This window comes from Labeo rohita, chromosome 5 (assembly GCF_022985175.1).
Source record: "Labeo rohita strain BAU-BD-2019 chromosome 5, IGBB_LRoh.1.0, whole genome shotgun sequence".
NCBI lineage: Eukaryota > Metazoa > Chordata > Actinopteri > Cypriniformes > Cyprinidae > Labeo > Labeo rohita.
Genome location: NC_066873.1, coordinates 42,284,210 through 42,311,358, shown reverse-complemented (window position 1 = coordinate 42,311,358; position 27,149 = coordinate 42,284,210). Strand labels below are relative to the sequence as shown.

General features: G+C 33.1%; 1 protein-coding gene across 1 annotated transcript in view; it reads left to right on the top strand.

The window, feature by feature from the left end:
- unc5ca (unc-5 netrin receptor Ca) overlaps positions 1–27,149 on the top strand; it is a 191,195-nt gene that overhangs the window by 112,882 nt on the left and 51,164 nt on the right. Inside the window, exon 5 of the mRNA XM_051109261.1 lies at positions 15,420–15,600. Within this exon, the coding sequence (XP_050965218.1) occupies positions 15,420–15,600 (181 nt within the window). The remainder of the gene's footprint in view (positions 1–15,419; positions 15,601–27,149) is intronic.

The following is a 27,149-nucleotide window of genomic DNA, read 5'->3' as shown; positions in this document are numbered from 1 at the left end:
CTCCATCACTGGAGTGTTATTAGATGTCAAAATACAGTCCGAAAATTGACATGAGCAGGACGACACTGATGTCTACAGTGTTGAGCTATAGCTACAGTATGTATTTATTTTATAGAGAGACTGGTTTGCTGCAAACTCAGATGTCAAATTGGACACAAGTCTACAGATAATATACACAACCATTCAAAAGTTTGGGGTCAGTAAGAATTCTTTTTTTATTTGTACTTTTATTTATCATGCAATTTTAAATTGTTGTTTCTTTAAAACTTTCTGTTCATCAAAGAAACCTGAAAAAAAATTGCATCACGGTTTCCACAAAAATATTAACTGTTTTTAATAATGATAATAATAAGAAATGTTTCATTAGCAGCAAATCAGCATATTAGAATTATGTCATGAAGGATCATGTGATACTGAAGACAGCAGTGATGCTGAAAATTCAGCTTTGCATCACATGAATAAATTACATTTTAAAATATATTACAATAAAAAAATATATTTTTAAATTGTTTACAATTTCACAATATTTCGATTGAATTTACTGTATCAAATAAATTCAGGCTTGGTGAGGAAAATGAAATAACCGTAGTGGTAAAATTACACTTTAAAAGAAATAAAAAAAATAAAAAAAACAGTTACTTAAAATTTTAAGAATAATTTTGTAATATTTACTGTATTTACTGTTTACAGTTTTTTTGATCAAATAAATGTAGTCTAAGTAAGTAAAATTACATTACATACTCTTGGTGGTAAAATTTCATTTTAAAATATACTTATATTGAAAACAGTTATTTAAATTTGTAATAATATTTCATAATATTTCTGTTCAGTTTCCTGTAGTTATTGATCAAATAAAAGCAGTTATGATGAGCATAAGAGATTCCTAAAACGTAAAAAACCTTGCCAACCCTAAAATAACAATACTACTACTGTTACTACTAAATGCATATGTAAATATGCATTTTTAATTTATTTTTATTTATTTAGTTGTTGCTTTAAATTCCTCATTGTGCTAGGTTTTTTTTTTTTTTTTTTTTGCCTTTTGCCTTTTTTCTTTTTGGTTTGATACTAATATAAGATTGTAAATATCCGTTTTAAATATACATTTTTTTAAATTATTTTGCATTTTTCCTTTTTGGTTTGATACTAATATAAGATTTTAAATATCTATTTTAAATATATTATATAAATGAGCAAACATGCATTTATTTTCACTACACCTAAACTCCAACTGCCTAGTTATGATTGGCCAGTTCAGTCACTTCAGTCACTTGACTGTAAGTTTATATGCGGACAAAAGCTTGCATTTTCCATCTTTATGAGTTGTGTTTAATGTTTTATCTGCTATACTAGCATTTGTATACCGAATGCATGACAATATCATACATTTTACATAACCTATAGGTGGAGGTCAGTGAATTATTCCTCTCATTACACCCAAACTCTCCATCAGTTTCTTCAGTCGTTTGCATTAAGACATCCACAGCTGAATAAAGCAGCTCAGGTGTGTGAGATCACAGTAGCCGTGCTGCGCACGCTGATCATCAGCGCGATCGCTGAATACTCTGCATAATTCACGATAGCCCACTTAGCACAGATGTAGAGCACTTCAGAGAGTTGGTGAGTTCTTACAAGCCTCTGCTGGGAGCTCAGCCTCATGTACCTTCACCGAAGCCTATATATTACAGCCGCCCACTTCATTTCCCCTATGGAGCGTTTCTTGATTGCGAGAGCTCGATGACGCTCCCTTGAATCCACAATGAGACCGTGTGCAATCTTCAGGGCTCATGAAAGGACGCAGGTTTCCTTTCTGAAGAGATGTGAGTTTAAAAAGGTTTAAGACGCTTTGAAATTAGAGGTGTTATTGTGTTTTTGGGCCTCGCACACCTGGAGTTCTGTGGAGAAGATCTTCAGCAAATATTTAAATGAGTTTTCTGTAGTATTGCTGGCAGCTTGTGTGTTTATACGGGAGAATAAAACAACCTCGGATTTCACTGATAGTGTTCAAATACATTCATTGCAGGTTGCAAAATTCAGAACTGAAGAAGCGTCTCTCTTTCAATTCACGAGTGTGAATTAAATTGGCCGTGACATACGGGAGGGTAATTGGAATCAGAAATGGAATGACAGAAAGAGGAACAGCTGAATTGCTTCATTTATTGCATCTTATGAAATCTGTATGTTTGTCTAGTTGTCTGTCCATCTGTCTATCCATCCATGTATAAGGGTCAATGGCATGATGGCTAAATTTTCTGTCCAATTGCATTTTTTCAGTTCAGAATTGGTTTAAATACATAAAAAATGCTGTATATAAGAAGTACCTCTCCCATGTTTGTTCTCACTTTAACTTTTCAAAAAACAAACTTGTTTGTAATTTTTCTGTTATTCAAAGGATACACGGAAGCATCAAGCAGATTTGCAACTCTTTCAAATTTGAAAAAATATAACCTTTTTAACAGCTGGTATGTAGTTACCACATTTGGATATCATGTGCTATGACTTAAAAAAAAAAAAAAAAAGCAATGAATATTAAATTATTACTACAACTATTTATTTTTATTATAAATTTCATAGTGACCTTTTGTGGGAAGTTAGCTTATTTTGTTTAGGTGGCCAATTCTGTGCCTGTAAATTTTGAATGAACTTGGAAATGTCATGTGGTGTGACCACTGCAGAGTGTTTTCCTTTATAGATGTATGTCCCAGATGGGCAGTTTTTGTGCTTTTATATTCAATTCATGTTTTATATACATAAAATACTTTTAGTATTATCTGGAATAGATTTTTCAAATCTATTAAAATTTTTCAAATTTTCTATTCCATCTATTCACATGTCATGTGATGCGACCACAGCCGAGTGTTTTCCATTATAGATATATGTCCCAGATTGTTTTTTATGCTTTTATATTCAATGATGGTTTATATACAAAAAAATACTTTATTTTAGTATCATCTGGAATATATTTTTATGCAATTTGGCCCGTTTCAGATGGTTTAAGTTTAATCTTTGTACAATATGAGAAAAAATGCAAAATAAATCATTTTGAGCATGTAATTTTAATCTACTCTCCTGTCGGGTTTGTTTGTCAGACAAAAATGATGGATTCGGCGTTATAATTGGTCAGATCACCTTTTAATCAAACTCCCAGCGAAGGGTCAATTGAGGAGCCAAGACTGGGCAAAGTTCAGAAATAACTGGGGCTGAAGAAATGTCTGCAGTTAATGCCAAGTGCTGCATGTTTTACATGTCGCTTTAAGTAGATTTTTAATGATATAAGGTCTTTGTGTCATTTGGAGCGACCACTTATTATGTGGTACAAACAATAATAGCAACAATAATAGCAATAACTGTATTAAATAAAAAATAAAAAATCTGATTTCTGTGGTCGAAATATGAATCACCGCTACTGTATGCTTAAGTGAATTTTTTTTTTTTTGATGTGTACACAAGATTCTTAATGTTTGAACAGTTACAATAGATATTAATATTTTTGTATTTTAAAATTGGCCTGTTGAATATCCTTGTACATCAGTGACCCATAAACAAATGTGTAACTTTAAATATATATTCTACTTTAGTTTTAACTAGAATTAAATGCTCAATTGAATTGAATGTTTAGAATGTTTTGAAAATAGTCAGAAAGATTCATATGGAGTTGGTCCCCCTTTGCTCTAGTTTCCACTCTTCTGGGAAGGCTTTGCACAAGATTTTGGAGTGGGATTTTTTGGTCGTTCATCCAGTAGAGCATTTCTGAGGTCAGGCACTGATGTTGGATGAGGAGGCTTTGCTTGCAATCTCTGTCCCAGTTCATCCCAGAGGTGTTGGATGGGGTTGAGGTCAGGGCTTCCATACCAAACTCATCCAACCATGTCTTTATGGGTCTTGCTTTGTGCACTGGGGCACAGTCATGCTGGAATAGAAAAGGGCCTTCCCCAAACTGTCTAGAATGTGTTGTTATGCTGAGGCTGTAAGAATTCCCTTCACTGGAAGTAAGCAGCCGGGGACAACCACAAAAAAACAGCCACACAACATTATCAGTCCTCCACCAAACTTTCTACTCTGCAAAATGCAGTCAGGCATGTAACATGATTTGTCAGATCACAGAACAGGTTTCTACTGCTTTAGAATCTGTTGTTGGCTGATTTACACAACTGCATCCAGCGTTTGGCATTGTACTTGGTGATGTGAAGTTTGCATGCAACTGGAAACCCATTCATGAAGTTCCCGTCACACAGTTTTTGTGCTGATATTAATGGCAGTGGAAGTTTGTCATTCTTCAGCTATGTAATCAGCAGTGTTGGTGACACTTATGCACCTTGCATCTCACTGACACATTTTGTGTCTTCCACTGCTGCTGTTTCTAAACACTTCCGCTCAGTGTTCGAATTGAGGGGGGGGCTGGGGGGTCCCGGACCTCCCATAAGCAATAAGGGACCCCCTATAACACCCAAAAATATATACTTGGGGGTCCCCTGGTTTTTCAGTAAAAACTATAATACTTAAAACATGAAACTAGTGAAAATAAAATAAAAAGATTCAATTGTTGTATTAAATTTACACTTTATTTTTTTAGGCATTTTTACAGTGTTGCGCATTATAACCAATTAGACATGACTCTGTTGAGTTTGGAATGCAGCGGCCAATCAGAGGCGTTCAGAACAGTCATTGCTGAAACCTGGTCCTTTGCTGGTTTATGCTGGTACTTGACCAGCAACATGACCAGCATAAACCAGCAAATGACCAGCAAAGGACCAGCAAAAACCAGCTAAGGACCATCTTAAACCAGCATCAAAACATACCTAACCAGCATCCCAGCATTAAAACATACCTACCAGCATATGCTGTTTTTTTCACCAGGGTGGTTTGACAAGTCACCTTTATTTATATAGTGCTTTTACCAATACAGATTATGTCAAAGCAGCTTTACAGTATTAAATAGGAAAATATTCCGTCAATAATGCCAAAGGACAATAGTAAACACTTAATTTTCAGTTAAAGGCAGTTCAACATTGAATTAAGTGATGTTATCTTCCAGCTCAGTTCAGTTCAAATAGTATCTGTTCCTTGATATGGTTTCTTTAAGTATGTTGTGTGAAACACACTAAAGAAACTGTAAAACTACAACAGCATCTGTTATTACTTCCATGTAGGGATGCACTAATACCACTTTTTCCAGAATGAGTCAGATAAAAATACTTTAATTTTTGGAAAATACAGATACCTGTATTTTAATTGCATTTGTAATTTTTAAAAATATTGGGTACAGAAACCTAAAGAATATGGATAATGTTAGTTGGCTTCAGTTAGCAATTAGATATTCCCTTCAGTTATTTTCACACTTAATTAGGACCATTAACATGTATTTTATAAGCTTTTGTTACTTTCACTGTTCATTTTATTGCTTTTATTGCATTTCATTCTATTTCATCAAGTGCACATTAAAGCTGCTCCATTGTCATAAAAGGAATCACTCATTATACAAAAATCTTGTAACAACAATGAACATAGTTTCTGAAGTATCTAAATAATAGGACTGCCCTCGACTAAAGATTTTTCTGGTCAACTAGTAATCATTCATTTTAAGCATTAGTCGACTAATCGCACATTTATTAAAGGGGTCATCGGATGCTAAGTTCACTTTAACATGTTGTTTGAACATTAATGTGTGTTGGCAGTGTATGTACAAATCTACCCTATAATGATAAAAATCCATGCAGTGATTTTTAATTAATCTGTAAAAATAATATTCCCTTTTTTCAAATCGAGCCATTCTCAAATGCCTGTCATTGTGGCGTCACACCCACAGAGGCCGCTCCCACGATAGTTGATTGAATCTTTGTGATCGCCTTTCCTAATAATGTGCTAGCAAGTTTAGCGGCTAAAGGCTCGTCTCTACACAGAGAGAAGAGAGGGGCGGGGCAAGCAGAGCTCATTTGCATTTAAAGCAGCCTCAACCAGAATGAGATGATTTTTGCAGAGCTGATTTTGGCAAGGTAAATAAGGGTGTCGTTTTACACAACCACTGAGAATTTTTAACCAAAGTATATTATAGACTTTTCATTAAGACCCTAAAGAATCATATCAACTTGTGGAAAATGGGCATCCGATGACCCCTTTAATAAACCATTTAAATCATAATAATGAGCCTTTAATTACCTACGTAGCCTAACAAGCGCTCAAGCGCACACATTAAGCTTGCCACAGCACACACTGGCAGAATGATGATTATGAATGTGTCAGGGAAAAACAATAAGGAGACTGCATTAACATTTTAATAATCAAATTGATAAACTAGTGCTTTCTTTGTTTTTGGCTTAAGAGATGAAGTCAGCAACACTGACTCATCATCTTCGCCGTAGTGGATGCGCCTGCATGCATGTTTCATATGGAAACATGAAATGTTTTCTATTTGAATTGGTTCATTTGAAAGTAGACATTTCACTCTCTATAGATATATTTTTTCATGTCTGTAAGACAAGCATACATGGAGTTTCGAAGTTTCGTCTTCAAGTTCACAGAGACCGAGACGGCAGAAAGCGCATCCTTGCTTTCATTATTTTACAAAAGCACAAACGTTTTGTTGTTATTCAGAGTGCACACAAACAAACGTAGAGCCTTTACAGCTTCGAAAGATGTATGACTCTTATCTGTATGACCAAAAATGACGGAGTATTTTAAGAGCAGGTGACCTCATCAGTGACTCCATCTGTCATGCAGGGAGTGCGTTAATATTCAGCTTCCACGCTTCGCACAGACAATTGAATAGTGCACATTTTTCTAGGTTAAAGGAGAAGTCCTCTTCTAAAACAAAGATTCACATATAATGTACTCACCCCCTTGTCATCCAAGATGTTCATGTCTTTCTTTCTTCAGTCGTAAAGAAATTGTTTTTTGAGGAAAACATTTCAGGATTTTTCTCCATATAATGGACTGATATGGTGCCCCGAGTCTGAACTTCCAAAATGCAGTTTTAAATGCAGCTTCAAATGATCCCAAATGAAGTTGTAAACAATCCCAGCCGAAGAAGAAGATGATCTTATCTAGCAAAACAATCGGTTATTTTCATTTGAAAAATACACTTTAAATACTTTTTGATCTCAAAATTTATCAAAATTGATTTAATCTCTGTGTATTCTGGTTCAAGACAGTTAGGGTATGTCTAAAAACTCCAACTGTATTTTCTCCCTCAACTTCAAAAATCATTTTAAAATCATCCTACATCACTGCAGAAGTATTGACACAGTCTTTGCAAAGTGAACATGCAAAGAAGATCAAACACCCTTAACAAAAAAGGTAAAACAGCGATATAGAACGATTTTGAAGTTGAGGGAGAGCATGAGATGGGAGTTTTTCAACATATGCCGGTATCTGTGTATCCCTACTTCCAAGTAATGCAATTAACGTTGTTTAAACCTTCACACACTGCACATTAATGCATTCACTAGTTTCTCAAACTTCAGATCATTCTGTCCTAAATAAAAACTTCTCTTTGATGGGTGGCGTGTTTATTTTTAAAAAAAATCAAATATTCGTCACCTACACACATGGATGCATAAATACACACATCTATTCTGGCACGAAGAAAAAGCAATTATCTGAGAGATATTTAAATATTTCACAAAACTTCCTGATTGGTTTTGCTTTCAGCCTGTGTGTTTGTGTGTGTTTGCTTGTTGATTCTGCGTTTGCCCGCCGGGTACAGGAACTCTGTTCTGGCGGTAAACACCAACAGGAGAAAATGAGCAGGTGCGTGAAGAGCGTCTCTCTGCCTCTTTCATCCTGATCAGCAGACGAGTCCCTGCAGAGCGAAATCAGGCCGTCCAGAAACAGCCGTGATTGGGCCGAATGTGAGCTTCACAGAGACACGGCTGTGAGAGATAAGAAGCAAATGTCAGTCACGCTCAAAGAGAGAGCGCTACAAACATGCCGTGTACACACGGGTGAACGTACACTTCTCGTCGGAAGTTTGGACACACTTTTATCCAGTGAGTTTTGTTATTTTACACATTTTGGAATAGTAGGAAAGTCATCAAAGCTACATTCTGACTTCTCCTGAAGAAAATAAGTGTGGTGTTTATCTGTGCAAACTTTACCAAGTCTAGTTCTGTTCTACTGAGTTGGTCCAAAAAAACACATTTTAAAAGCATTTAAGTATTCAAATCTTCTGTTTACTAAGATCCTTCTATTATCTATTGAAACCCACAATGCTATTTTAAATATTGGTAAGCTTAATGTATTTAAAATCATCATTTATTGGGTACTTCCAGTTGGGAGATGGCTGTCCTGAACCCTAACCTTTGATTTGCAACATGAAAATGATATTTAAATAATTTTTGTATTTTTTTTTCCATTGTTGTTTTAAAAAATATCTTTTTGATTCTTTTAAAAAAAAGTGAAGTTTAAAAAAATTAATAATTATATATTTTTTGTAAATTATGAAACTTTATGTTAAAAAAAAACGTTCTGCATTTTCATGTTACTTTCAAAACCGTGTAGGTTTTAGACCATTGGCTGAAACTGATTTTAACTAAACCCCTACATTTACGGTCAGGAAATATTAATGTGTCACTCTCATAGCTAGATGGTGAGTAATCATTTTGAAGTAAATGTGTTCAAAAGTCTAAAAAAACTGTGTGTAACTTTAAGGAATGTCACTACTGAACACCTTTTTTTCTGCAATTATGCACACTTTTTTTAGGGTTATTCCATAACATTTAGTTTTTACTATGTATTGATTAGTGTCTTTGAGCTAGGTTTAAAAGTGTCTAAAATTGTCACTACCGAAACATTGGATGATTTGTAAAAAAAAAAAAATAAAGTATACTGAATTATCAATTAAGATGTTATGATAGTGTGTTTCAATGTATATTCAAACTAATAAATTCTTAACTTTGAAATCAGTATGATCAACTTTTTGATTTTTACAAAGAAAAATTGGATTCAAAATACAGCAAATCTCATAAATTACAGTTGAAATATTGTTAAAAATGTAATTTTTATTGATTTACCTCTGAAAAAAAAAAATGAGATAAAATAGCAAAAAATATATATTTACAGTGTAAATGTAAGCAAAATCTTAATAGGTCAATATAGCCCTTCTAATTAAATTATTATTACAGTTTAGGTACTGACAAATTTGGGGAGAGGACAAATATTCCATTTTTTTCCGAAAATACAATATGAGAATTAACTGCACAATTACTAGAAATATGTACCTTGGATGTTATACAATTTGCATACATACTAATTTTTTTTTTTTTTTTCAAGACAATTCCAACTTCTGTAGAATGGCCCTTATATGACTGAGATCTCTCCATTAATACAATAAGTAAATTGTGCCTGTTTCCTTGTTCCTTAGTTATTATTGTTAACTAAAACTATTTGTTTACTAAAACTATGTTTATTTTATTTCAAGTAATGAAAACCTTTTTAATTAATTAAGTTTTTTTTTAAATAAAATAACACGGGTTTACATACGAAATTTACAAAACATGCATTTAGTTAGTATGTGAGGGAACTTTTTACTAGTAATTACTAGCAAGACTAGTTAGAGTATTTACTAATACAGTTTTGGTTAATATTTTAAATTTAATTTTATTTTTAAATTTCTATATATTTTCTATATATAATATATTTATTTATTTATATGTTAAAGTATATTTTTATACCTTTATTTTATTTTTAGTTGTTTTTTTGTCATTTTTATTATTATTATTGTTATTATTATTTGTATTATTACAAAATCTGTCTATATACTTTTATTTTTAGTTATTTTAGTATTTCTACTAAAAACGTGTAGCACCCGCGTACTCAAACGCGTCACTTTCACTACTGGACCAGATCTAGGTTCTCAAGGAGTGGGGGAACAAACATAAAATCAGACTGGAGACCAGATCTTTAGTATAAAAGCCGGCACTTTACTAAAAGGCAATCAATATTATACAGACAAGTTGTTTAAGAAAAGTCTTGTAAATGTTATAAAAGAGAAATCTTTTTCTATTAGTTTTCTTTTGTTTTTTAATAATTATAAATAGTTATAAATAATAAACTAATAAATAATAATAAGTTAATTATTTTTATACAGTGGATCCACTTGTATTTGATGTCCTATTAAAGCTGATAATTTGTCTGATTTAACTTTTCTTTTTGTTTTGTTTTTTTTACAGGCGAGAGAAAAAAAAAAACTCAAAATAAACAAAATAAACAATCACATATTATGTCATAACACACACACACACACAATACAATAAAAATATCTATAACACTTAAATTCAATTCAGTTGTGTGATGTAGTTGAGTTCAGTTCAAATGCTGTGTAATGTATTTTAGTTCAACACGGTTCAGTTGTGTGATGTAGTTCAGTTCAATTCAAAAATGAAGAAAAAAAAAAAAAAAAATAGTTGTGGAAGAAAAAAAATGTTCCCGGGAAAAAATGGAAGAAATAGGTGAAAGGTTGTTGTCCTGCTCAATCCGTGATCCAGTGAGTTTACCGACAATCCAGCGCGTGTAATCGGTCTCTTTCGTCGTCGAATGAGGATCAAAGCTCTGGTCTGGGTTGGCTCGCCATCTAAACTCTCGGTATCGTGAGTCCTCTCATTGTTCGTCACACAGGAGTTTTTCGTGCTTAAATAAAAAACCTGACCTACACAATAGGTCACAAAGGAATCTTGTTATTGTAACAGTAAAGATTTACAAACACTACAACCCGCAGCGTCAATGTTACATCGTTCAATTAACTCAACTGTCACTTTGTACTCAAACAATAACATTCAACAGTTCACACAGTTCACAATAAATACCCATATAATGTTCAAATAAACCATTAAACAATGTATCCTTTACAGTTTTTGATGTTTAACCGTTAGCTTTTTCTTGTAGCTATTATGAAACGTTGTTGACAACCGATCCAAGTTCAACATATAATGTGTCAAACTCACCAAAACCGCTGTTTTCTAATTTAATTATGTTTCCTTCAGGTTCGCGATCAGGTAAGTATTGTCTTTCTTCTTTCCTGGCTTCTTAAAATCAACTTGTTAATTAATTATTTCCCTCATTAATATCTTTGATCTTTCCGCTTTCTCTCTCTGCCGTTGCTCTCCGGTTTTTACGTGCGCGAGTTGTTCTCTTAAAGGGGAAGCAGCACTATATTCCTAACTGGCATGTTTTCATTCAAATTCCCTATAGGCTCTAATTATGTACTATAACTATGGTCATTGAAACCATATTTTAATGTGGGTTACAAACGACTAGCTGAAGTAATTTTTTTTTCAGTCATAAAATGAAGTATTAAGTATTTATGGTTTTAGTTTTAGTCCATCCACCTTATTATTGGCGTGAGATTGGGCGTGACATTTGTACATTTTATGGGTCTGTCTTCTGGTCTCATTTGCATCCAGCTATTTTTAGCTGTACAAAACAGTTTGTTTTGCTGCTTGCTGTTGCAAATTGGTGTCTCTTACCATATTATTTTAATTTATTATCTTAATTATGAACACGCTGGTTTGTAGTGCAAACAGTTTTACCATTTACTGCATGTTGTTCTTCTCAATATTTCCCTATAGTGGCTAATGAACTGGAAGTCTCTTACTTACGTTAAAGAATAAGGTGGATAGTTAATGATAATAACTGATCTGTAAAAGGGGTCACATGATCAGTATTACTCATTTACTTATAGTACATTTGTTTAGTGATCTATAAATAGTGCAGAATCTGAAATATGTGTCCGTCATTTTACATTCATCTTTTTTCGTAGTATTTTTTCCACTGCTGAACGTGTGCTCTCATGTTTTACATCTGCAGAACTGTGTACGCTATTTTGCGAGCTAGAATCAGGCGGAGTTGTAGATGAATATTTGAAACAGGTGTTGTATACAACAATATGCTCTCTAACAAGCGCAGCGGGATGACAATACGAGTATATTGAGAACAACTATCACATACAAGAGCGTGTGTGTGCGAACCTGTGGGAGCGTGAAGGCGCTCATTTTCTGATAATGCTGTTGTAGAAAAATGCGTGCATGCATTGAGGTGACAGTAGCACCAAATACAGTAATCTAAAGGTTTAGTTTGACAGCTGGGATTTGGGTTACCTTTGCTAGATGTAATGAGGTAAAATGCATAGGGAAGTGTGTGTGCAAGCGCGAGTGTGTTTGTCACAGCTGGAGAGCGTGAGCAGCTGATTGGGTGAGTTTCCCTCCTGCTGAGCCAATGAGAGGGTGATATTTTTACCCTATTCCCTCCAGACGAGCTCTCAGCAGCCTCCAGGTACACCGCTGTGACACATTTACACACGCAAACATGCACGTCAAGCATCTCGCTCACCTGATTGACATACTGTAGTGTTAATGCATCAGATGTATATGCGAAGAGCTTGTAACATTATTGTTGAGCGGCAGTGCTGATGGCTTCTCGAATATTTCTGTGGTGAAATGTGTATCTCTGTTGTAAAACCTAGTGAGCTGCCTAACTAGGCAGCATTTTAAGGCGTCATTGACTTGGCTGTTCCAAACAGTAGGCAAGATAATGATGCCACCCTGTAAGAAACCTCATTTCGGACCAATTTCAGACCAATGCATGCATAAAACAATCTCAGAATGCACTGCAGTTAACTCAGTGGAAAAAAATAGTCAGGAGAAAGTATAGTGTCTCTTCTGCTTACCAAGGCTGTATTTATTTGATCAAAAAATGTTGTAAAAACAGTGAAATATTATTACAATTTAAAAGAACTGTTTTCTATTGCAGTGTGTTTTAAAATGTAATTTATTCCTATGATGCAAAGCTGAATTTTCAGCCTCATTACTCCAGTCTTCAGTGTCACATGATCTTTCAGAAATCATTCTAATATGCTGATTTGCTGCTTTGAGAAACGTTTCTTATTATCAATGTTAAAAACAGTTGTGCGACTTACATACAGGTTATTATAGTTGATGAATATGGTTTTTGTGACAATGTAAAAGTCTTTGCTGTCATTTTAGATCAATTTATTGCATCCTTGCTGAATAAAAAATCAAGGTAATGTTTGGGATCAGTAAGACTTGTAGTGTTTTTTAAAGAAGTCTCTTATGCTCATTAAGGCTGCATTTATTTGATCAAAAATACAGAAAAAACAGTAAAATTGTGTTATTGTTAAATTGCAAAATATTATTACAATATAAAATAATGGTTTTTATTTGAATAACCTTTAAAATATAATTTATTCCTGTGATGCAAAGCTGAATTTTCATCAGCTGTTACTCCAGTCTTAAAGGAGAAGTCCACTTCCAAAACAAAGATTCACAGATAATGTACTCACCCCCTTGGCATCCAAGATGTTCATGTCTTTCTTTATGTTTTTTGAGGAAAACATTTCTGCATTTTTTTCCATATAATGGACTGATATGGTGCCCCGATTGTGAACTTCCAAAATGTAGTTTAAAAGCGGCTTCAAACGATGCGGTTGTAAATGAGCCCAGCCAAGGAAGAAGGGTCTTATCTAGCAAAACAACCGGTTATTTTCATTAAAATAATACAATTTATATACTTTTTAATCTCAGACACTAGTCTTGTCTTGCTCTCTCTGAACTCTGAACTCATTCTAGCTCAAGACAGTTAGGTTATGTCAAAAAACTCTGATCGTATTTTCTCCCTCAACTTCAAAAATCATTTAAAAATCATCCTACATCGCTGCAGAAGTACCGACCCAGTCTTTGCAACGTGAACATGCAAAGAAGATCAAACATCCTTAACAAAAAAGGTAAAACAGCGATATAGGGTGATTTTGAAGTTGAAGGAGAACATGAGATGGGTGTTTTTCGACATACCATAACTGCCATGAACAGGAACAAAAACAGTCCAGGCAGAGTGTATTGGTATTAAAAAGTATATCAATTGTATTATTTTTATTAAAATAACCAATCGTTTCGCTAGATAAGACCCTTCTTTCTTGGCTGGGATCGTTTACAACCGCATTTGGGATCGTTTGAAGCCGCATTTAAGCTGCATTTTGGAAGTTCAAAATCGGGGCACCATATCAGTCCATTATATGGAGAAAAAATGCTGAAATGTTTTCCTCAGAAAACATAATTTCTTTACGACTGAAGAAAGAAACACATTAACATCGTGGATGACAAGGGGATGAGTATCTCCTTCAAGTGTGACATGATCCTTCAGAAATCATTCAGACATGCTGATTTATTATTAGAATTATCAATGTTAAAACGGCTGTGCTGACAAATATTTTTTTGGATCCTGTGATTCTTTTTTTTTTTCAGGATTCTTTGAGTAACAAGTTAAAAAGGGCAGCATTTATTCAAAATATAAATCTTTTCTAACAATGTAAATCTATGCTATCACTTTTTATTAACTTAACACATCCTTGGTGAATAAAAGTATTAATTTCTTTCAAAAAAAGAAGAATAAAATTTTACTAACCCCAAACATTTGAACAGTAGTGTATATTATTAGAAAGCCATTCTATTTTAAATAAATAAACTGTTTTCAACGTTGATAATAAATCAGTATATTAGAATGATTTCTGAAGGATCATGTGACACTGAAGACTGGAGTAATGATGCTGAAAATGTAGCTTTGTATCACAGGAATAAATTACATTTTAAAATATATTTACATAAAAAACAGTTATTTTGAATTAAAATAATATTTTACAATATTACAGTTTTTCTGTATTTTTGATCAAATAAATGCAGCCTTGCATAAAATTGACTATTTTATGCTATAGGTATGTTCTTATTAGTTATTTTGTGACTAATTTGATTAAAAACTGTTCATCAGAATGAAGGCAATTATTTGTTTTTTTATTTTTATTTCTTTTTTAAAATTTAATTTTTTATTTAATTTATGTAAAATTCAGATTTTACATAATATCTTGCATTAAAAAATGTGTTTCACAGTTGGCAACAGCTGATTGGTTGAGATCTGACTGGTCAGTAATGTATTTAAGGCGGGGCTTAGCGAAGGGTCAGTCATGTATATAACTGTCTTCTGTTCAAAGTCTGTTCTTAAGCATCTTAAGATGCTCTTCAAGATAAACCAATCTACCACCAGTGGCTTCCTGTTTCTCCCTCAGTGTTTTCTGGAGATATTAACAGGCCACTTTTGTAATTAAACACTGTGTCTAAAAATATCCTCACAAGTCTTTTGCCTGCATGCAATTTCCTTTTAATGTCTCCACAATGTTCTTTTTCTAAAATGTCTGCTATCGTTTTACAAAATTGCTCAAGCTCTGAGTCAGTGTTGCCCTGAGGAGTTAGCTTTGAAGCTAATTAAAACGTTTGATAATTTCAGACGCATAGGCGGGATGAATGCGTGTACGGGGCAGGGATTGCATGAGGACGTCCTGATATTATGTGTCCCGGAACGGCCCATCAGGTGCAGCCGTATGGATTTCACTAATGCGTTCTTGTCTTTCTGTCTCTGTGCAGGTGGAGTGGCTGAAGAACGAAGAGATTATCGATCCTGCAGATGATCGGAATTTCTATATCACTATCGATCATAACCTGATCATCAAACAGGCGCGGCTTTCTGACACCGCTAACTACACCTGCGTCGCTAAGAACATCGTTGCTAAAAGACGAAGCACAACGGCTACAGTCATCGTCTATGGTGAGTTTGGTGTTACTTGTGTTCATGGAATAAATGTGACCTTGGACTGCAACACCAGTCATAAGGAGCACGGGTATATTTGTAGCAATAGCCAACAATTTTAAAATGATCATTTTTTCTTTTATGCCAAAAATCATTAGGATATTAAGTAAAGATCATGTTCCATGCAAATATTGTGTACATTTTCTACCATAAATATATCAAAACCTAATTTTTGATTACTAATATGCATTGCTAAGGACTTTTCTTTGCACAACTTTAAAGGCAATTTTCTTAATATTTAGATTTTTTTGCACCCTTAGATTCCAGAAAACTGACCCTTATGACTGGTTTTGTGTTCCAGGGTCACAAATGTGCCATGTTACTGTGAAGGTTTCAGCAGACATGAAATCTAAATCAATCATTTATTAATACAAAATGTAACATTTGTGTTTAAAACAAATTCATTTTACATTAAAATAAAATGAATGAAACCACAAACCATGTCTAAAAATGTCCAGAATGTGTAATAATAATACAAAAAAGACCAAAAAGCAAAATGAGATAAAAACAGAAAAAAAAAGTTTAGACACTAAGGAACGAACTGTTTTGTTTTGTTTTGTTTTATTTCTCTCATTGTCTTTTTTCAGCTTCATAGTGTGCAGGTCATTGTTGCAACTTTGTTTGCCTATTTACATTAAATTGAAAATAAATTAATATAAAATTGAATTAACATAAATTATTAATAATATTATTTATATAATATAAAAATGATTCTATAATGATTTTGTTAACATTTTAGAATAATTAATTTATTTTTAAATTAATAATTCATAGTTATAATATTAAAATTTTCCAATAAAACTGACAACAAAAAAAGTTTTTTTTAATATGTATTTTAATTTGTTTACCTGGATGTAACTGACATTAGAAAACCTTGAACAAGTGAATGTGTTGTTAAATTATTGACTAATATTGACTAAAAATTTGAACTATAAATTTCAATATACACTTCACTCACTTTATTCTCAGCCACATTGATTGACCGATTTTTGATGTTTCATTTGTTTCGTGATTTCTGAAGTGATTTATGAATACATAGAATGTACATAATTTTTTTTGGTTATTATTATGTTTGTTTGACTATCTAAGTTTTATGGTAGAAATGCACCATTCGGAATTGATTTGCTTTGATTTGTGTTTTTCAGTGATAAATTCATTGACAAATTAACCAATAATTCATTGAATCATTAAATTTGTTGTATTGCCTGTTTTGACGTTTCAAACATTTTCTTGATTTAAAGTCATGACACTGACAGGGCGACAGATCTTTATTTCTGTATAACGGATTATCAAACAGTGTAGGGCGGGTTTTGGTTCTGTATGTTGGTTGTTGATTGGATGTTTAGATGTGGGCGTGGCATTCAAAATTATATGCAGATGAACGTGAGCTTACAGGGGCGGAGTTTAAAGCAGACTAAATGATTGGAGGATTTTATAAATATAAATTAAAGCGGACTAAATGACTGGAGGATTTTATTAATATAAAATGTAAAATTTGTGTTTAAAACAAATTCATTTTACATTAAAATAAAATGAATGAAACCACAAACCATGTCTAAAAATGTCCAGAAAGTATAGCCATAATAATACAAAAAAAGACAAAAAAAAACAAAAACAAATGTGAAATAAAAGCAGAAAAAAAGATTAGACACTGAGGAAGGAACTGTTTTGTTTCTCTCATTTGCTTTTTTGCTTCACAGTGTGCAGGTCATTGTTGCAACTTTTTTTTGCAAGCTTACATTCATCTGCATATCATTTTGAATGCCACGCCCACATCTAAACATCCAATCAACAACCAACATACAGAACCAAGACCCGCCCTACACTGCTTGATAATCCGTTATACAGAAATATAGATCTGTCGCCCTGTCAGTGTCATGACTTTAAATAAAAAAAAAATGTTTAAAACTTTTAAACAAGCAATACAACAAAGTTAATGAATCAATGAATTATTGGTTAATTTATCAATGAATTTATCACTGAAAAACACAAACCAAAGCAAATCAATTCCGAATGGTGCATTTCTACTATAAAACGTAGATAGTCAGTTACATCCAAGGAAAACAGATACAGTGAGTTTTCATTTCATGCCCACTTAAAATGGAAAAATAAACACTTTTGTAACCAGCGGCTTGTTGAGCGCAAGTTTCTGGGAAGGTTTTTTTTGGCGGGCTTGACCACGGTCAAGTGGGAGAAGAGCTTTCATAAAATTCATTAAAAAGTTTCCAGCTTGTAATTATAAGTTTGACAAGGACATGAATGAACCTTTTTTTACTAGCTGGAAACTCATAATTACGGGTAATTTCAACATGGTGTGAATGCATCATTACAGCACTTGCAGCATCCTTTTCTTCTTCTTCTTCAACACCTTTAAGCAATTAATTAGACAAACACAGCTTGTACAAACTCCATTCAAAAGTTGTTTTGTAGATAATTTTAGTCTTAGGTGTGCTGTGCAGTTTTGTTTTTGATTTGCTTTTAAACTATATACTACGAACTTTCATTTGATTTTAAAATTTCCATTTGACTTGTGTTACAGTGCTTGCCTTATTTGCATACTAAAATTTGATTGGCCATTGTGTTGTTTATGGGTTTTACATCATCTGCATTGTCTATTGCATATATACCTATTATATTTTTATGCTTCTCTCTGTCATTTTACATACAAAATACTGCATTTAAAGCAATCACAACAAAAATCTTATTCTTTTAGATGATAACATATGTTAGGTGAACTGTTGTGAAACCAACAATTATTCAGATCTTTTCTACAGCTTGTCAGAAGGTGAATCATCTCAATTTTCACAGATTTTGCATGATTTTTACTGTGGAGTATATTATTATAGCACATAAAATTATAGCTTGACCTCCTGAGGTGGACGAATGACATTTTCTGAAGGTAAAGCACCTCCTTTCACTTACCCTTTGTTTGAAAAAGAACCAAAACTGACTTTTATTAAAGAGTCAAGCTGTAATTTGTACCCAAATTGTGGAAAGTGCTTTCACCGCTTTCCACTGGAAGAGTTTCCTCCAGTACTCTCCATTGTACCTAATTTCCCTCATAATACCAGGTCCAGCTGTGATAAATTGCTGTATGGTCTGTTCAGATGTGTTTTAGCAGTGACTCATAGTCCGTCTCATGCACGCAACTTTGCAAAAAGCCTTTCAGATTTTTACCCATCATTCACTTCAAAGTTGCACAATTCCCAGCCTTCTGAATTATTTTGTTTGTAACGAAATAGTTTAATTCTTTTCTCTCAAAATCAATGTGGAAAATGACATGCTCAGTATCACACAGTGCACAGTTTTATGTTTTGTGTTGATGTATTTTCTGTTGAAACAGTAAGGCAGAGTAGGAAATATTGATATATAAAATTTTACTCCAGTGTGGATTTTTTAAGGATTTTTTTTTAAATCTCAAAGAATAACAACAACAAAAAAATTATATTATTTTATGTTTATATATTTACTGTGTGTGTATATGCATATGTATAATTTACGGTTTTTAATTAATTAGTTTTAGTTTATGGTATAGCCTTAAAGCATGATCTATTAAAAAATTATAATTAAAATTCAGTCCAGTGTGGAATTTTTAATTTAATAATTTAATATAAAAACGTAGATAATTTAGATTTATATATATATACTGTATATATATATATATATAATTTTATAAATTAGTCTAATGTGGAATTTTATGGTACAGCCTTAAAACATGATCTAGTAATTTTTTAATTAAAATGCGGGAATAAGGGTTTTCTTTTCACTAGCTTATACATTAAATTGTTTTTTTTTTTTTTTTTTTTTTGTTTTTTTTTTCAGTTTCACCCTGAAAAATCATAAAGTTCTCAGGATGTTGTTTGTGCTAAAGTTTGACTTAATGACACTCTAACAGTTTACATCTCACCTTGCTAATTAATGCAAATGCACTCTGTCAGTCTTATCAAGGAGTTTTGGAGGAGCATCTCAAATACAACAAACACACAATCACACAGACACACGTGCAAACTACTTTTACATGTGAAAAGCTCTCGCCGCCACCCGCTGATGATCACTCTGACAGGAGCTCTGTGAGCATGTTTTTTCAGAGTCTGTCACGCGTGTCGCTGCACTTGCGCACATATCAATTACTCCTGCATCTGTAAAACACTCAGTCAGAGCCCAGAGTCGAGCACGTCTCTCGCACCACTGAACGTTTAATAGCTTGTCATCATTTTGAAAGATAGAAAATGGTCTGCTTTTGCATCTGAAAAGCAGAGCCACTCTATTTCTTGACCTAGATTCTCAAAGCATGAAATCTGTTGTACTCCAAAGTTTTGCGGTTGTGAACTTGGTCTTCAGTGAAGCAGTCAGTGGTTGTGATGTTGCTGTAGTTGGTTGTGCAGGAGATTCAGTGAATATGAGCGAATGTTGCTGCTGAATGAGTGTCTAATGTGCCTAGTTTTGCTCAGTCACTGATGAGATCGCTTTAATATCCTAATTAGTTTTTCCTAGACAGCAACAAGATTAAATGAACAACTGAGAACAAATGAAGAGAACATATCTATCTATTGTTTGTTTGTTCGTTTATTGATTTATTTTATTTATCTATCTATCTATCTATCTATCTATCTATCTATCTATCTATCTATCTATCTATCTATCTATCTATCTGTCTGTCTGTCTGTCTGTCGTTCGTTTGTTTTTAATCATTCGTTTATTCTGTGATTTTATCTGTCTGTCTGTCTGTCTGTCTATCTGTCTATCCATCCATCGTTTGTTCGTTTATTCTATCTGTCATTCTAACAATCTGTCGTTCTAAAAATCTATTGTTTGTTTGTTCATTGTTTTGTCTGTCTATCTGTCTGTCTATCTATCTATCTATCTTTCTATCTATCTATCTGTCTAACTATCTATCTATCTATCTGTGTCTGTCTATCTATTTGTCTGTCATTTGTTCGTTCTATCAAACGTTCTGTCGTTCTAACAGTTTATTTTTCGTTCGTTTGTTTATTCTATCGTTCTAACAATCTATCGTTCTAAAAATGTAGTGTTTGTTCATTTATTAATTCTATCTATCTATCATTAGTTAGTTGCTTCGTTCGTTCAAACAGTTTATCATTCTAATAATCGTTTTTTTGTTCATTTATTCTATCATTCTAAAAATCTGTTTGTTCGTTCATTCGTTTATTCTATCTATCAATCTATCTATTGTTTGTTCTATCGTTTATCTATCGATCGTTTTATCGTTCTATGTCATTCTGTGTATCTATGTATTTATCTATCTATCATTTGTTTGTTCGTTTATTCTATCATTCTATCTTTTGTTCTAACAATCTATTGTTCTAAAAATGTATTTTTGTTCGTTCATTCCTTTATTCTGTCTATCGTTTTTATCTGTCTATCTATATGTCTATCTGTCTATCTATTGTTTGTTTGTATGTTCTGTCATTCTGTCTATTGATCGTTTTTTCGTTCTATCCGTCGTTCTATTTATCCATCTATGATTTGTTTGTTCGTTTATTCTATCATTCTAACAATCTATCATTTTAAAAATCTATTGTTTGTTTGTTCATTTGTTTATTCTAACCATCTGTTTTTTAACAATCTATCTATCGCTCGTTCTATCGTTTTTTTTCTGTCATTCATCGTTCATTCATTTTTCTGATTTTTCTATCTATCTATCTGTCTGTCTGTCTGTCTACTGTATCTATATCTATCTACAGGTATCTATCCAGCTATCTCGTTTGCTTGTTCTATTGTTCTTACTATCGTTAATTTTATCGTTCTGTTGTTCTATCTGTCGTTCTGTTTATTGTTCTGTTTATCTGCTGTTTAATCTATCTATATATCTATATATCGTTTTATCGTTCTATAATTCTGTCTATCTTTCTATCATTCAAAGGCTCTCTTAGCAGGCTGTGCTTTTCTGGATAAAATTTAGTTACATTAATTTCTTTGGATTAAACAATAACTTTTATTTGCATTTCATTTTTTATTTCATCTTTATTTGCAATTCCGTGTCCTCTTTTCAACCTCAATATAAATTGAAGAATTGAACTGGCATTTAACAGGTATTCTCAATGGGATATACAGGGATAAAATAATACTGACCCGCTTTTACCTTTACAAATCAGTCTAAGTGTACGCAGATCCCCAGTTAGTGTGGGTTAATCAGAGAAAGAGCTGTGACTGCGGTGAAGATGAGCATTTCACTCCTCATGGGGTTTTGGCTGCTTTAGTGTCCTGCTCTGTTTTCATTGGAAATCTTCACTGATTAAAGGTCTCTGAGAGCGGGACCGTGTATGTGTGGGTTTGTCTTAGATGGTATCTGATGCTTAAGAAATGATTTTTCTCCAGTGCTTGTTCCTGTCATCCTCTCCTCCTCATCAAAGTGGATTTAGTGATTCAGTGTTTTGGGGTTTGGTCTTTCCTGAGCGATGTCACGCTTGAGATCAGCTCGCTAATGCTGGGCCTTTAGTTAGCTTTGGCTCAAAATACAAGTGTGTTAGAGTGTGTGTGCGTGAGTGATTTTACTGTGGGTTTTAAGTGATGTGGTGTTTGCTAAAACATCACTGTTGTGCCTACTTAGTGTTAAAGGAATAGTTGAGCCAAAAAAATAAAATTCTGTCATCATTTACTCATTTACATTTATGCGTTTTGCACTTCCTTGCTCTCTCAAGTCGTTCCAAATCTGACATTCTTTTCTCTCTGATACACAAAAGAAGACATGCATATATATAATGCATACATGTACAAAATTGCTTTATTTGCTGTGGAGCCAAGACATTTGCAAATATGATTAAAAGATGAATATGAGACAAAACTACAGAATGTCACATTTTATTATTAGCTGTCTCAACACTTACATATTTTACCAAATAAAAGGACAACACTTTTAGAGTTCATCCCACTATTTGATGTGAGCATAAGTATTGGGACAGTTGAACTTAAGGCAGATGTAAAAGACTAAAAGCTATTACACTGACCAAAATCACAAACGCAACACTTTTGTTTTTGCCCCATCACAATGCCACAGATCACAATGCCACAGATCTTGCAAGTTTTGAGAAAGCGTGCAATTGGCATGCTGACTGCAGGAATGTACACCAGAGCTCTTACCCGTGAATTGAATGTTCATTTTTCTACCATAAGCCATCTCCAAAGGCGTTTCAGAGAATTTGGCAGTACATTCAACCAGCCTAACAACCACAGACCACAGGTAACCACACCAGCCCAGGACCTCCACATCCAGGATCTTCACCTCCAAGATCGTCTGAGACCAGCCACCCGGACAGCTGCTGCAACAGTCGGTTTGCATAACCAAAGAATTTCTGCACAAACTGTCAGAAACCATCTCAGGGAAGCTCATCTGCATGCTCGTCGTCCTCATGGGGGTCTCGACCTGACTGCAGTTCGTCGTCGTAACCAACTGAATGGGCAAATGCTCACATTCGTTGATGATGAATCCCGGTTTTCACTGTACAGGGCAGATGGCAGACAGCGTGTATGGTGTCGTGTGGGTGAGCGGTTTGCTGATGTCATTGTTGTGGATTGAGTGGCCCATGGTGGCAGTGGGGTTATGGTATGGGCAGGCATGTGTTATGGACAATGAACACAAGTGCATTTTATTGATGGCATTTTGAATGCACAGAGATACCATGACAAGATCCTGAGGCCCATTGTTGTGCCATTCATCTACGACCATCACCTCATGTTGCAGCATGATAATGCACGGCACCATGTTGCAAGGATCTGTACACAATTCCTGGAAGCTGAAAACATCCCAGGTCTTGCATGGCCAGCATACTCACCGGACATGTCACCCATTGGGCATGTTTGGGATGCTCTGGATCAGCGTATACGACAGTGTGTTCCAGTTCCTGCCAATATCCAGCAACTTCGCACAGCCATTGAAGAGCAGTAAACCAACATTTCACAGGCCACAATCAACAACCTGATCAACTCTATGCGAAGGAGATGTGTTGCACTGTGTAAGGCAAATGGTGGTCACACCAGATACTGACTGGTTTTCAGTTTTCATTTGAATTCTGGTTTAAGTTTCCTAATATTGTTACGTACGTATTTCTATTTTTTATTTTTGTAATTTGTGTACTCTAACTTATTTTTTATTTCAGTTAATGCTCATTTAAAATAAAACCAAAGATATATATATATATTTTTTTTTTTTTTTTTTTTTTTTTAATTGAGCATTAACTGAAGACCAGCCAAATGATTTTTAATAGTTTTGGGTTCAGTTTTCATTTTAGTTTAGGTTAAAGTTTTCTAATTTTGTTACGTTCTTTTCTCATTTTTATTAGTTTTTGTTTTATATTTCTATTTAGCTTTATATTCATTTTAGTTATAGGTATTTTAGCATTTCAGCTACTTATTTCGGTTAGTTCCCAAGCACTATTTCTAATGTCTGTTTGTTATTATTTGTATTTAGTTTCAGCTTTTTTTCAATGAATCAGTTTTAATAGTTTTTCAGTTGTACTTAACAGTAACAACACTGGCAACAACCACCCAGATTTAACCACATTTAACCGTAACTTAAACAATGCCCTAGCAATCATTTAAAACACCATAGCATTTGTTCTGGTGGTTAGTTTTGCGAACGGCTTCAGAAAATGTAAAAATCTAGTCAGTGGTTGAAACCTTTTTAATGTTGAGGGACAGAGAGCGAAAGACAGAGCTCTGGAATGAGTCCCGCTCGTTTGGCTGTATGGCCTCATAACTCTGAAATGAGAAAGATGGGAAGGAAAAGGAGGAATCTACTTACAGCTAATCTACTCCCTCACACGAACCCAGAGTCACACACACACACACAGAGCTGTGGAAAGTGTGTGAAGGGAGTGCGGTAAGTTAATAGCAGCAGAGGGAGTGACACAGTTTAAGAGTTTAAGAGCTTCTGTGTCTTTCTCCGGAAGACTCAGATGGGAAGAGCATCACCTCTCAACAATACAAGAGTTAAACACTCCAATTCGTGTGTGTGTGTGTGTGTGTGTGTGTGTGTGTGTGTGTGAAGGTAAAAGGATCCGTCAGCTGGAACACATACTCTCACATACCAAACACAGCTGCTCACAGCACACTTCACTTCTGTCCATTTTCTGCCTTTCACAATATGTGCTTTGCGTCTCTTTTACTTGAATGACATCAAAACGAGAGATACTTGAACAAAACCTCATAATAATGTTCTCTTGAATGATTTAAGATGTTACAAAGAACATCTTGTGCTTCACTGGAAGAACATCAGACCGCCTCTGCAAAGACTTACATAATTGTTGACAGTCATTTACTTAAAATGGATTAATCACCTAGAAATAGCGCTCAATCGAAAACATTTTTCTGAAACATTTTTTATCAGAACTTTAATGCAAAAACATTTTGTTAATTAAAAAACATACTAGATGGTCAGATAACCATTTTCTCTTGCTATGAGCCACAACTACAGTAATTTAACTTCTCAAATATTATATATAATGTAATATAATATAATATAATATAATATAATTAATACATTTATATAATATAAATGTATTAAATAAAACAAATAAAACATCAAATTAAACAATAGTAATTAATAGTAGTTAATACATTCAATAATTTATTTACATTTTATTGAACATTTAATAAGTGTAATGTTATATTATTATGTAAGTTTACAGTGTATATTTTTATTAATATATAAATAATTATTATAACATTAAATGTTTAAATATATGTTTCATTTGTCAAAAACAGAAATTAAAATAGAAAACCGTTCTTTTAAATTGTAATATTTCACAATATTAATGGTTTTGCTTCATTTTTTATCAATGAAATGCAGCCTTGGTGAGCAGAAGAGACTATATATATATATATATATATATATATATGTATATACATTATACATCACATTATATATGTGACATTACATTGTATATATTAATAACATTACACACATTATATTATATTAATAATAATTAATAATTGTACATATTTATTATATTATATTACATTATACATTAATGTTACACTATTGACACTATTAATGAAATTAACACTTATTCATCAAGGATACATTACATTGTTTAGAAGTGACAATAAAGACATTTATAATGTTACAAAAAATAATTTTAAATAAATGCTGTTTTTTTTACAAAACAAAATAATTAAATAACATAGTAATTCATAGTATTTAATAATTTAACATTTAATAGTAATATTAGTAACATTGTATAAATTAATAATTGTACATATATATTTATTATATTCTATTACATTATACATTAACACTACACTAATGTAATGTAAAAAAAAATACACTACTTTTTATGAAATAACACGTTTAGCAAGTATGCATTAAAAGTGACAATAAAGATATTTTATAATGTTACAAATTTTTTTTAGTAATTTTAGCAATTAATAGTATTTAATAATTTAACATTTGATAGTAATATGTGACATTACATTGTATAAATTGATAATTGTACATTTATTATTATATTATATTATATTATATTATATTATATTATATTATGTATTAATATTACACTACTGTAATGTAAAATACACTACTGCTTTTATGAACACTTATTTAGCAAGGATGCATTGTTTAGAAGTGACAATAAAGAAATTTATGATGTTAAAAAAAAAGCCACCTTTATATAAATGCTATTCTTTTGTCCTGAAAAAAGTATTGTTTTCCACAAAAAACATTTAGTTTAAACTGTAGTTGTATTTTCACAATATTACTGTTTTTACTGTATTTTTGTACAACAAAAAATGCAGCCTTGGCGTGCATAAAAGGCTCAAAGACAAAAAAAAAGAGACTAAAATACTTGTTGAATAAATATAGCTGTATTTATTGTTTGTCATTTATTACCTCATAAATATTGTATTTTCTGTGCTGAGTGTGTTTAATGTCTATACCTTTTTTTTCAGGGAACGACTTTCTTCGTCACCCTGCAGTGTGTGAGAAATGAAAATTTTTTCCTTGACTAGTAGTAAAGAATATAGAACGTTTTTTAATACATTTATATTTATTAGTTTAGCAGACGCTTTTCAAGGTGACCAAGAAAAGGTGCAAAATTCAAACAAAAATGCATGCGATAAATCATATGGAGCCAACAATATTAACACTGCCGAAATACCAAACCAAAAGTTCAAAACTACAGAAAAAGTTCATTTTGAACAGCAGAAAGTGTCTTTCAGATAAAAGAGTTTGTGTTTGCAGCCATTAATAGACAGATAAACCCCAGCTTTATTTGCAAGAATTCCAATAAATTCTTTCAAATCAGCAGTAAAAGAAAAATGACCTGCAGAGACTGACTGTATACGAGTACAGGATCATGTACAACCGCTTGTTCATTATCACAAAATAATGGGTTTATTTTGCAGTGTAATATTACAAGGCATAACACGGCTGCTTAGCAAATAAAAAAGTAAATAGACATGAAATATTGATCTGAGTTGGAATCATTACGTGAGAAGAAAGCGAGTGTGGGAAGATGAGAGAAGTGATTGTGTGTCTGTGTGTGTTTCTG